Genomic DNA, 12,307 nt, shown 5'->3' on the forward strand with positions numbered 1-12,307 from the left:
GTCTCCTTAATAAGGAAAATGAAAAAAACAAATGTTTGATCATATTCACATCTAACTAAATCCCATTTTTTTTTTACCTTTAGCACTGATATAGTACCTTCTTTGCCTTTGCTACAAAAATATTACAATATTACTATTAACTATAGTCTGTAAGTTAATTAGTTGTATTTTTCCCATCAACTTGTAATAGTGGAACATTCTTGTAGCAATTCTGAATTCTTGATTTAAGTGATACTCATGTTAAGTAAGAGGTGCTTAGTTAAATGTCATTGTCAAGGGCTCTTGGCAAGGCTGGGTGATTCGTGCAAATCCACACCAGGTGTGGTGCTGTTCTCTGATGGGCAGGCGGTGTGGGAGCATCTCCATTCCAGAGTGACTTCAGAGAACTCAGCCCAGTCGGGATGCCTTCCAGCGGGGCTTGCAGGTCTGGATTAAACACAGGGTGGAGTTCCACCCTCCAGAGCAAAGCCTCTCAACCCTGGAGCTACTGACGTTTGGGGGGCTCGTTCTCTGGGGGGAGGCTGCCCTGTGCACTACAGGATGCTTAGCAGCATCCCTGGGCTGTACCCACCAGATGCCAGTAACATCCCCACAAGTTGTGAGAAAGGTGCGGCGGGACATGCCAGAAGCCCCCTAGGGGACAATATCACCCCAGGCTGAGAACCCCTAGCCTGGTGGAGACCCCACACCGCCCATCCCAGACCTTATGCCCAAAGCAGTATGCAGCCCTATGGCCGCTGTAGAGATCAGAGCCTTCACAAAGACGCCAGAGGGGCAGGGCAGGGATTCCCATCAGCCACACTTAACTGAGAGCCACCGTGGACAGAGGCTACCAAAAAAGTTCCTACTTCACCCATTTTCAGGCAAAGCCCCAAGGATGACCAATGGAGCAAGCCTCTGGGAGGCAGAAGGAAGCATTATACATGGAAAACTAAACAGTAACTGTACTAGGATTTTGTTTAAGGGTAAATAATACGACTTTTCCTGTTTCCTTATTGATAACAGCATAGTAAGCAGACCAGGTACTACCCTAATGTGAGACTGTTGAAGACTGAAATTCCACTGCCGGGGATTCCAGCAAAATGAAGAAATAAAGAACGATCTTAAAGGGTAGTGATTTTAGGTACAACTAAAATAACCTTAAGAATTTTACTTCCTGACAAGTCCAAAATAAATTTTTAAAAATTTTAATCTAATTTCTTTTATCATATATGTTCATATGCTAAGTATTCACAGTGAGGAAGGGCTGCTGATTTTAACATTTGTTTTTGTTTGTTTTTTAACCTATAAAGATATTACCTAGAAAGTTAACAAAATACTTAAGAAATATAACTTGATAAAGCAAAGATTTAGAAGACATTTAATATATCACAGGGATGAGATTTTTATATTTCTAAAGTCAATTAATTATAAATATGAAATGTATTAAAATACTTTTTAATAACCTACAACATAAACCGACATTTTCCTTAATAATGTAAGCCTTATATCTAAGTTCTTTTAAAGATTAGTATTCACAATATCTTCTCAAGAGTGAGTTCAGTCCAATTCTGGATGCACAATGATAGTTGAAGGTTACATTTATATAATAACGCTGACATTTTTAAAGTGTTTTCCAAAACATCCTCTCATGTCAACCTCAACTACTCCATCTCTATAATAGTAGTTTCCCACACTGAAGCTGATACAGATTATTTTATAGATGAATGAAACTTTGACTGAATATACTAAAACCCTATAATAGCAGTTAAAAAGGTATGTTTCTTGACTAATAAAATACTAGAATTTACCGAAGGTCTATGGCCTTTGCTCTAGTGCCTCTTGGCTTTCCTTGGTCCTGGAAATTAGTATAGTATTAGAGCAAGATCTACGAGTAGTCAACCAAGCAAGTCCAGGCTATCGTATTCAAGGCTCTTTCAGCCTTCTCAATCTAACTGCCACTGAAAAAAGTGCTACAATCTGAAAAAGTACACAAGCTATTACCAATAAATTCATATGTGCTATCAAGATTTTAAACGTTTTCAAGTATAACAGCAGCCAATAAAACCTTTTCAAAATCACTGCACCAATTCCAGGTTGATTCTTGCCCCAAGTGAAGACTGAACGCTGTCTGGCCAATTTGAGAAAGGTGTCCACCAACTGCTGCTTCTGCCCACTGGGGTTTGCCAAGTGGAAGGTCTTTGCCAGGGTTTTTAGTTCAGGAGCAGAAAGTAGTTCAAGTACTTCAGAGAGTTCTTGCAACTCAGATTCTGAAATGGTTAAAAAAAAAAAGCTTAAAATATTTTTAAATAGACCTCCATCTCTAGAGTTGACTGGTTTTTGACAAGCCTACCAAAGCCCACTTTACAGAGATAAAACAGTCTCTTCAAACAATGGTGCTGGATAGCTTAATGAAAAGAAAGGGGACCCCTGTCTCATTCCCTTCACAAGAATCAACTCAAAATGGATCAAACATAAACATAAAAGCCAGGACAACAAAACTCCTGAAGATAATAAAGGGAAACATCTTCAAGATCTTGTGGTAAGGTGGTAAGAAGTACTGTGTTAATAATAGAGGGGCATGGAAAAAATTCACCAAATGTACACTATAGACCAAAATTAGTGGTAATCATCTAATGATATCTCATAATCTATAATAAACATTCCACAAAAATGTAATGGGCTGGTGGAGGGGTGTTGCATGGGGATTCTGCACATATGCACGATTGTTTTGTTTTTTGTTTGTATTTTAGGAGGTACCAGGGGTTGAACCTTGGACCTCATACATGGGAAACAGGTGCCCAAGCACTGAGCTATACCTGCTCTCTGCATGATTATTTTATAAGTTCACAACTTCTCTAATTTTATATATATATATATGTACCACTTTGATATAATTGATGAATTCCAAAAAGAAATATTGGATTATGCTTGTAATCTGATCTGTACCTGGGCGTGACTCAGTTATGATTAGGGCATTGAGTCCCCACCCACCAAGGGTGGATAGCATAAAAGGCTTGGCAAAGAACAGAATTGAGGATTTCTGTTGTTGGTGTTTTGATGTTGGAGTTTGATGCTGAAGACTTAAGTTGGAGCCCCGGGAAGTAAGTTCACAGAGGAAAGAGAAGCCAGCCCCAGGAAGAAAGGAACCTTGAACCCAGAGAGAAGCAAGCCCCAGGAACGAGGAACCCAGGACGCCTGAACCCTCGCAGACGTCAGCAGCCATCTTGCTCCAAATAGATTTGGTGAGGGAAGTAACTTATGCTTTATGGTCTGGTATCTGTAAGCTCCTACCCCAAATGAATACCCTTTATGAGAACCAACCAATTTCTGGTATTTTACATCAGCACCCCTTTGGCTGACTATTACTATATACATATATAATTAAATTTTAAAACAAACAAAAAAGATCTTGTGGTAGATGGGGTTCTCTTCAACCTTACACCCAAAGCTTGAACAACGAAAGAAAAAATAGATAAATGGGACCTCCTCAAAATTCAACATTTTGCACCTTAAAGGACTCTGTTAAGGGAAGAAGGTGTAGCTCAAGGTCCTGGGTTTAATCCCGTTACCTCCTAAAAAAATAAATAAAAAAACTTTGTGAAGAGTAAAATTTTTAAAAATATATTTTTTAAGAATTTTGCTACTTTCTAGTTTTACTTAGTTTAGGAAGAAGGAAGGTTAGTTAGAGGCAAATAAAATAAAACCCAACTGTAGAAATTTTAATTAGTTTGCCAAACCAATTATTAAAGAATATGGATAAATATCTTGAGAAAATTTTAAGATAGTAGAGTTACCTGAAAGTAAAATGTTAAAATAAAGACATGTATGGATAGCTGTTACGGTATAAACATCCTCTTTAAAAGCTTACTGGGACATATATTCTCTCTTTCTTATTATGAAACCTGAGTGGGCCTCTCTGAAACAGGTCATGGAGAAAACTGCCCATCAGCTCTCCTCTCTGCCGCAAGGGATGCAGGCTGGGAACCCTTCCCTCTGAGCCCATTCTCGGGCTCATTCACTCAGCAGACAGGTATGCCACAGCTATCGATGTTCCAGTCACCTGCCAGGCTCTAGGGATTCAGAGCTCAGTCAGATCTGGCTGGTCCCTCGCTTCAAGCAGTCACACATTAGGGCAGTATCTTTTTCCTTCATTCAGCAAATACTTACTGGGCATGTACCGGTGCCAGGTAATGTTCTAAGGCCCTGGGCACACAACAGCGAACAAAACAAAGTCCTTGCACACAAGAAGCTTCCATTCTAGCATAAACATACAAATTAGATAGTATATGAGATGGTGATAAGTGCTATAAAGAAAACCAAAACTAGGCAAGGCACACTGAACACAGCAGTGAAGTTGGTTGTATCTGACAAGGTGGTCGAGCTGCTCTCAGATGAGGTGCCACAGGGCAGAGACGGGAATGAAATGAGATAAGCCACGAGACTAGGCAGAGGAAGACTGTCCTACATGGAGGAGACCGCGAGCACTGGCTCTGCACCAGGGTAACTCAGCACAGCGAAGAACGCCCAGGAGAGCAGCGTGGCTGCAGCAGAATGAACCAAAGAGGCCAGGCAGAAGATGAGGTCAGAGAAGCAGCCAGGACACAACTCAGGGCTCTATGGGCCATAGGTAGGACTTAGAATTGACTGAATCAAAAAATAAGCCCTTAGGTTCTGGGCAGGAGCATGCTCTGGCTCTGTTTTGTAAAGGTAAGTCAAGGCTCACCTGCAGCAGTCACTGCACAGAGATTTATGGGATATGTACCAGATTTTCTGAGGCAGGTGGGGACTAAGAACCAGCAGTGCCGAGCAGTCCTGATGGCACTGACGTGGGAACCACTGCTCCAGGGAGGCCCTCGTGTCCCCACAGCCTAACCTATCACATGCAAGCTCCTTCACTGAGCTTCCATGCTTCTCCCCAACTTCCCCATTTTCATCCTATCCGCCCCCCACCACAACCTACTCCCCACCACAAATATTGGCCACAGATACCATCTGGCTTGATTTGTTTATTTCTATCTAAAAGTGTCAGCAACTTGAACCCCAGGGTCATATCCTTCATTCTTCTTAGACCAAGTTTCTAGGACAACACTGCACTCAGCACACAAGTAAGTACTTGATGAATGCTACTGACAAGACAACCAAGGCTCTCACTGGCAAAGATAAATCTCCATTAGCATATGCATATGCTCAAATCAATTAGACCATTCTTGAGACAAGCAACTTATAAATTATAGGTTAGAAGCAATAATAGTTCCAAGCAAACCAACTTTATTCTACAGTAAAGATGAGGACTGGAATAAGATAGAGTCTAGTTCTTGCTGGAGGAAGGTATTCTACTGTGTCATGTGTCCACATACCTATCCCTATGGGACCTTATTGTCCGGAGCCTATAACAATTAAGAAAACAATAATAATCATTCCTATTCTAGGATTCTTAACCTGGGCTAAGAATAAGAATGACTTCAGCATCACTTGGATAATTTGGTATCCTAGGCAGATTAAAGTGTCAATTTAAAAAAAAATTGTTAATCAGTCTCCAACCAGGAGATGGCACTATGCTGCAGTTATCATCATTCTGCATAACCTTAGTTCATCATTCAACATTTTCATTTTACACTTCCTTGTACTAATCATACCTGTCTGGAGAAAGCCTGCTTGCTTCAATTCTTCAATTGCAGGTGTTAAATCTCTGGCAATTTCTTCATAGTCTAATTTATTAATTTTAATCCAGTTTAATTTACGTTGAAAAAGCCTTACATATAACTTCTGACCACTAGCTGCAACAAAGTTAAGAGAAATGATGAAAAAGATTGACTTTCTTCTCAAAAACAACATAAAAGCATCATTTGCACTTTAAAACTGAAGTGAGTTATACGCTATAAGAAATATGCATATGCTTATTCACAATTAAAAACCACAGTAGGGGGGGTACTGGGTTCCTGACCAGTGGTGCTCTGTCGTGGTCCCTAGGGGAGCAGCGACAGTCTCCCAGGTACAGTGGCAGGGACCGGGAGGGAGTGAGGGTTCAACAGTGAGCCCCTGATGCTAATGACTATGCTTGTGAGCTGATAAACCTAAAATAAGAACAAGGCCTAGAGCAACATTGTGCCTGGGAGCAACATTTCCTCCTGTCAGCCTTCATGTTACTCAAATGTGGCCAGTCTCGAAGCCAAACTCAGCATGTAAATGCAATGCCTTCCCCCCAGCGTGGGACATGACACCCGGGGATGAGCCTCCCTGGCAACGAGGGACCACTATCAACTACCAACTGATGATGCAACTGGAAAATGACCTTATACGGAAGGTTCAATGCGGATCAGCAGAATATCCATGTCTACATAAAATACCATGACTTTAAAATGCTGTTTGACCTAAAGTAAGGGGGAAATGGAAAGGAGAAATGAGTTTATATGGCTACGAGTTTCTAAAAAAGAGTCTGGAGGCTGGCAGAAGGATTGCCCTCATGCACAACTGAGCAGAGTCAGAGAGACAGATAAAGCAGATACAACCCCCAGATATTGGTTCCTTTGAGGGCTAAAGAGACCCATGGGAGTTATGGTCATGGCCGATGGGGTTAACTACCAGGGCAGATGGCCCCTCTTTGGAAATGGTGTTTATGTGTGATGAATCTGGACTCAGATGGGATCTCCCTTCATAAGACTTTCATGCTAATGTGCTGGAGGTGCAGTTAATGTTGGGGTTTAAGAGATATTTAGGGGATTTGAATCTCTGGACTGACAATGTGATAGCCAGGTCCTGAGCCTCAACAGACTCCAGCACCTACAATCTGATCTATTGGACTTACCACACTCAGCTAAGATGGAGTTGAAGAAGGACAACCACCACACCATGGAGCCTAGAGTGATTACAACTGAAAATGGGAGGATTGCATCCAGCATCCATGTGGAATCTGAGCCTCCTCTTGACATAGAGGTGCAATGGACACAACCAATCCAATGTCCACATAGAAGAGGTGGCATTGGATTGGGAAAAGTGGTCATGGTGGACGATGGGTATGGGGAAAGGCAGGAAGAGATGAGAGGTGGAGGCGTCTTTGGGACATGGAGCTGCCCTGGATGGTGCTTCAGAGGTAATCACCGGACATTGTAAATCCTCACAGGGCCCACTGGATGGAATGGAGGAGAGTATGGGCCATGATGTGAACCATTGTCTATGAGGTGCAGAGGTGCCCAAAGATGTACTTACCAAATGCAATGGATGTGTCATGATGATGGGAACGAGTGTTGTTGGGGGGGGGAGAGGGGAGGTGGGGGGGTGGGGTTGAATGGGACCTCACATATATATTTTTAATGTAATATTATTACAAAGTCAATTAAAAAAAAAAAAAAGAAATATGCATATGCTTATTCAACTTATTTTCCAAGGAAATCTTTTCTCCTTTGGAAGATGCACTTTGTTTCAAACAGCATGACCTGTGAGAATGCCTCCTTGCCCCTTACACTGTCACTGCAGGATAGGAAGCATACCCTCATGGAAAGCTCTGGAACAGCCCTGCTGCTTCTGACCTGTGTGCGTGTCACTGAACCTTACTGAGACTCAGTTTTTAGAGGGGGAGTAACATTGTCTTCTCAAAGTGGGTGGAAAGATTAAACAAAGTCCAGTATCTAATGACTGGTGTGGAAACCATAAAAAAAATGCAAATGTCGGTCATGATTATTGTCCACTTTAAACTTCTGAGAAACAAGTTTTCTACTTGCTTGCCACCAGGATTTTTCCTCCTTCTAACCCAGAATTATAGTTATTTCACTCTCTGGTTTTAGTTTCAAACATGCTATGATTCTATTTTTGGTTGAGAAGAAAAAACTGGAAAAAAAAATCAAAAATATCTAGCTTTGGTAAGGCAGCAGCCTCTGTAACAGGTGATCTGGGCAATGCTACTTAACCTGTCTGGATCTCAGCTTTCCTGTTACCTGGGTTGTCTTTAAATTCTTCCAGGTCTAAAACAGTCCAATCGTATGTTTTACATTTTCAACTTTTCCTTTTTTAAGAGGCAAACTCAATTAACAGTACAGACAGATTAGAAAGTACATAGAACTTGGAGAGTACATAGAACTTGTGCTAGAAAAATGTTCCCATCCCTCTATACCAAAGCACAGAGCCACTGACTATCCAAATTCACCCCTTCAGTTCTCCACCAAGATCTGTGACCACTGGGGACACAAGGCCAGTGTGAGACATTCCGGCCCTCTTCTGGTCAGACAGCACAGGGAGAGGTGGAAGCACTCTGAAACTGTGCCCAGAGAAGTATTTTTCACATTTTCAAAAATAACACAAGTTAGACCATGGTAATTCCACTGTGAAATTTTACAACGAAAATCCTCTTAAACTTCTGTCATAATGGCCAGGACTCTTTTTCAATCTACTTTAATCTACCCATTACTACAGGACAGTGTGGCCCCCAAGGAAGCTTTCCCCACAGCCATCCTGGCCCTCTGGATTAGCAGTGCATCCCCACACAGTGGCTTTTGCTCCAAATTTGTACTACTAGCTTAGAGCCACCACTCACTGCCAAAAGCCTGAGGCACAGATTAATGTTTTCCAATATACAAATTTAGTTAAAAAGTTTCCCTTTCCTCCACACCCTGAATTTAAAATGTTGGGGGAAAGAAAATATGCCTCAGGTTGGTTTGTTTTTGTTTTTTCCTTTAATTTCTCCAGAAAATGCAACGTGAAAATGACAAAGCAACCTGATATTAAGTTTGATTGAATGCCTGTAATGCAAAGAACACTTTTCCAAGTCACAATATATTTTTCTAATCTGGAATAAGTTGTTTTACAAGCACCACATATATGTGTAAATGAAAAATGACTGTCTCCATTATAACCAAAGCACGGCTTGTAAGGCATGATAGTGCAGGAGTAAAGATTACCAGGCACAAGTCCCGTCTCATACAAAACCTCATCAAGGACCCTGATTCCCACAGACTAGAGTACTCGCAAAACCACAGCAACTCCTGGCCAACGGATTATTGCCCAACTCAAGACAGGAAATGGGAAGCAAACTCAGAAGCAAATAGGCTTAAGATAGATACCTGATAATTGATAAAATTTAGTTATGATTCCCTTCTCATGTTCATCAAAGAGCATCATATCGTCTTCATTCTCAAGAACAGCTTTCAGCACCACAAAGAAACTCTGAAGGTAGTAAGGATGATTCAGTGGTGCCTGAGTTGTTTCACCAGGAATATCGCAGGTTGGTCCCCACTCCAAAGGAATGCTGCGAAGGACTTCATTCTTTAAGCCACTGTCACTTTCCACAGGAAACTGATGGATGGTAGTCCACTTAGAAGCATCATTTACAGAACTACGAGATTCTGTCATCAAATTCAATAACTCTGCTTCAGCTTCTGAAACAGTCATTTTTACTTTTTCACAACTACCTGTCCCACTTTTCTCACCTTCACTGTCTCCTTTTATAATCTCCTGCTTTTCAAGACTGTCCTTTGAAGACTTTAACTGATTCCCAAGAGTTAAATCTGGTGAAAATACTGGACCATTACCTAAGAAGCCAGGGATAAGGGCCGACTGCCCACATTCTTGGGTAGCCTCTTGGCTTTCAGCTTCCACTATTTTACTGCCTTTTACAGTATGTTTGGAAGCGCTCTCTTCTGTAGGAGAATCACACATAAAAACATTTTCCTTCTGAGAACTGTTCTCCAAAATTTGATCCTTGTCCTCAATCTCTGAACAGTTGTCAGCCAAGCTCTTAACAACTGTGGATAAGGAATTCTGTGGATTTGTAATTCTGCAATTCACCAATTCTGTGTTCTTATCTACTGATGTTTTAGCTTTTATGTATTGTCTGGACAATTTAGATGACAGGCTTCCCAAAGCAATGACTCTCACATTATGATTTCTCAGCTCGTCTTGATTTCTGCGTGCCAAATCATCATTACGTTTAAAGTAGGGACTGGTCTGCTGCTTTACGCCTTTTGCTTCGTTACTCTGGCCAGGACTTAAACTTGTCTTTGCTGGTGATGACATCTTTGGAGTTACATCTTCTAAAGCAGTATTGGTTAAATCCACTGTGGACCTATTTGCGCTCTTTAAGCCAATATGTACTGGCTCTACCTGCATGGTGGCATCGTTGTTAGCACACATTTCATCGAGGTGCCGGTTTAAGTCATATCTCAGGACCATTTTACTACAAATGGGGCAGGCAAGTTTAGCAGGTGGTGCATTGTTAAAATATGAAATAATAGAATTAGATTCATTTTTACTAGTTTTGCTGCCTGATAAACTTCTACGAAGTCTTTTTTTGCCAGGCGATCTCCCTTCTGACATCATGAGTTGCGGAAAAACTGGATGTTTTGAGTAATAAAACAGAGTATTTCAGGAGAAAAAGAGCAATAGTTCACTTTCATTGTCTTGACCTAAAAGAATAAAAAGTGGATTTCTATTTGACTTTATGTTATTGTTTGGACAACTTCTTTTTTCTACAAAACAAATTTGCATGTGGATAAAAAATCATTTTTATGAATTCAACAGAAGATAAAAAGCAGGCTCTAACCGTGGAATGGCAATTATCTCCTGGGAGGAGGAAACCACCCCGGGGTTGGGACAGACGGATGCTGTGCTCCCAGCCCTGCAGGCAATCCGTCCCTCACCCTTAAAATGACAGATTGGACTCCACGGGGAGAATTCCTTAGGGGCTAAAATGACCGGTTTCTAAAAAGGGAATGACTATTCAAACCCCTTTAAAACTACTTTATCAGCACCCTTTTCTGAAAGAGAAAGACCTGTGCCTCAAAGGCCTCACAGAAGAAACACCGAGGCCACGGCATCACCACGGGGCTGCGCGGCCGCCACCGGGAGCTCAGGGCCCCGCGCGCCCGCACCTGGGCCGCTCGCCGCCCCGCGCCGCCCCGCGCCCCCGCTGGCTCCCCTCAGGCCGCGCCGCCCCGCGCCCCCGCTGGCTCCCCTCAGGCCCCGCCGCCCCGCGCCCCCGCTGGCTCCCCTCAGGCCGCGCCGCCCCGCGCCCCCGCTGGCTCCCCTCAGGCCCCGCCGCCCCGCGCCCCCGCTGGCTCCCCTCAGGCCGCGCCGCCCCGCGCCCCCGCTGGCTCCCCTCAGGCCCCGCCGCCCCGCGCCCTGCGCTCGCTCCTCAGGCCTCGCCGCCCCGCGCCCCCGCTGGCTCCCCTCAGGCCCCGCCGCCCCGCGCCCCCGCTGGCTCCCCTCAGGCCCCGCCGCCCCGCGCCCCCGCTGGCTCCCCTCAGGCCGCGCCGCCCCGCGCCGCCCCCCTCGCCGCTCCCCCGGCCCCGCGGCCGCCCGCGCTTCCCACCTGGCTCCGCGCGCCCAGGCATTCCCAGCCGCTCCCCGCATCCCGGTTCGCCACAGGCGCGGCAAGCGGAGGCTCGAGTGATCGATCTCCTTCCCCGCCCCGGGGAAGGCTTTCCTCGAGCAGCTGGGGGCGTGGGGTCCTGGAGGGAGAGAAGCGCCGCGCCTGTCCACAGCTGGAAAGGCGGGTCGGCGGGCCGCCCTGCGCGCCTTCTCTCGGTGGGTTCCCTTTTCCCGATCTGTGGGAAGGCTGACGAATCCAGACGCGCTGGACGCGGCGCACCCAGCGTCCCGAGCAGCCCCTCCTGGGAGGAGACGCGGGCGGCCTCCGGGCAGCCCCTCCTGGGAGGAGACGCGGGCGGCCTCCGGGCAGCCCCTCCTGGGAGGAGACGCGGGCGGCCTCCGGGCAGCCCCTCCTGGGAGGAGACGCGGGCGGCCTCCGGGCAGCCCCTCCTGGGAGGAGACGCGGGCGGCCTCCGGGCAGCCCCTCCTGGGAGGAGACGCGGGCGGCCTCCGGGCAGCCCCTCCTGGGAGGAGACGCGGGCGGCCTCCGGGCAGCGAGCGCCCCTCGCGCCCGCGGCGCCGCCGGCTCCGCAGCGTGCCCGTGAACGCTGAGCCACTGACCCGCCCCGAAGTCCACTTGTCCTTCTTCGCTGGCTTGATGCAGTATATACGAACTCCTAGAGCCTAAAACAACGTAGTAAGTAGGGAGCAGCACACATTGAGAAATCATTTCATTTGCTTTTAATATAGTCTAGTTAATTGTAAATCTATGTAATTTACTTTTTCTCTCCTTTTTTTTTTTTTGTAATGTCAGTTCTAGAAGACCTGGGAGGTTGTAGCCAAGGGTTGGATCTGACGGGGTAACCAATGCCCTTTCGCTTTGAGAGGCTTGGGTATAGTTGAACTTTCAACTTTCAGTCGATTTTTTACTGGCCCCAGAGGAGGCTGTGAGTTTGGGTTTTGCTTGTCTCAGTGCCCAGACCTTTTGCATTTGAAGCATGGCCTTGGTGGGTTTTTGTACTTGCCT

General features: G+C 45.0%; 1 protein-coding gene across 12 annotated transcripts in view; it reads right to left on the bottom strand.

The window, feature by feature from the left end:
- The window catches only part of FAN1 (FANCD2 and FANCI associated nuclease 1), a 38,317-nt gene extending 26,462 nt beyond the window's left edge, over positions 1–11,855 (bottom strand). For 3 of the 12 annotated variants that reach the window (XR_011648512.1, XR_011648510.1, XM_058294828.2), the window contains exons 1-4: positions 11,282–11,752; positions 9,036–10,376; positions 5,619–5,759; positions 2,048–2,249 (exon numbers count right to left, since the gene is read on the bottom strand). Coding sequence is in view for 7 of the 12 variants with exons in the window: in XM_058294828.2 (XP_058150811.1) it covers positions 2,048–2,249; positions 5,619–5,759; positions 9,036–10,290 (1,598 nt within the window). In the remaining 5 variants the exon portion in view is untranslated. Of the gene's footprint in view, positions 1–2,047; positions 2,250–5,618; positions 5,760–9,035; positions 10,377–10,513; positions 10,879–11,233 lie in introns of those variants that run through there. The other 9 variants (XR_011648508.1, XR_011648509.1, XM_071214399.1 and 6 more) reach the window with 7 other exon arrangements.
- Positions 11,856–12,307: the final 452 nt, after the last annotated feature.

This window comes from Dasypus novemcinctus, chromosome 3 (genome assembly GCF_030445035.2).
Source record: "Dasypus novemcinctus isolate mDasNov1 chromosome 3, mDasNov1.1.hap2, whole genome shotgun sequence".
In the NCBI taxonomy this organism is placed as follows: domain Eukaryota; kingdom Metazoa; phylum Chordata; class Mammalia; order Cingulata; family Dasypodidae; genus Dasypus; species Dasypus novemcinctus.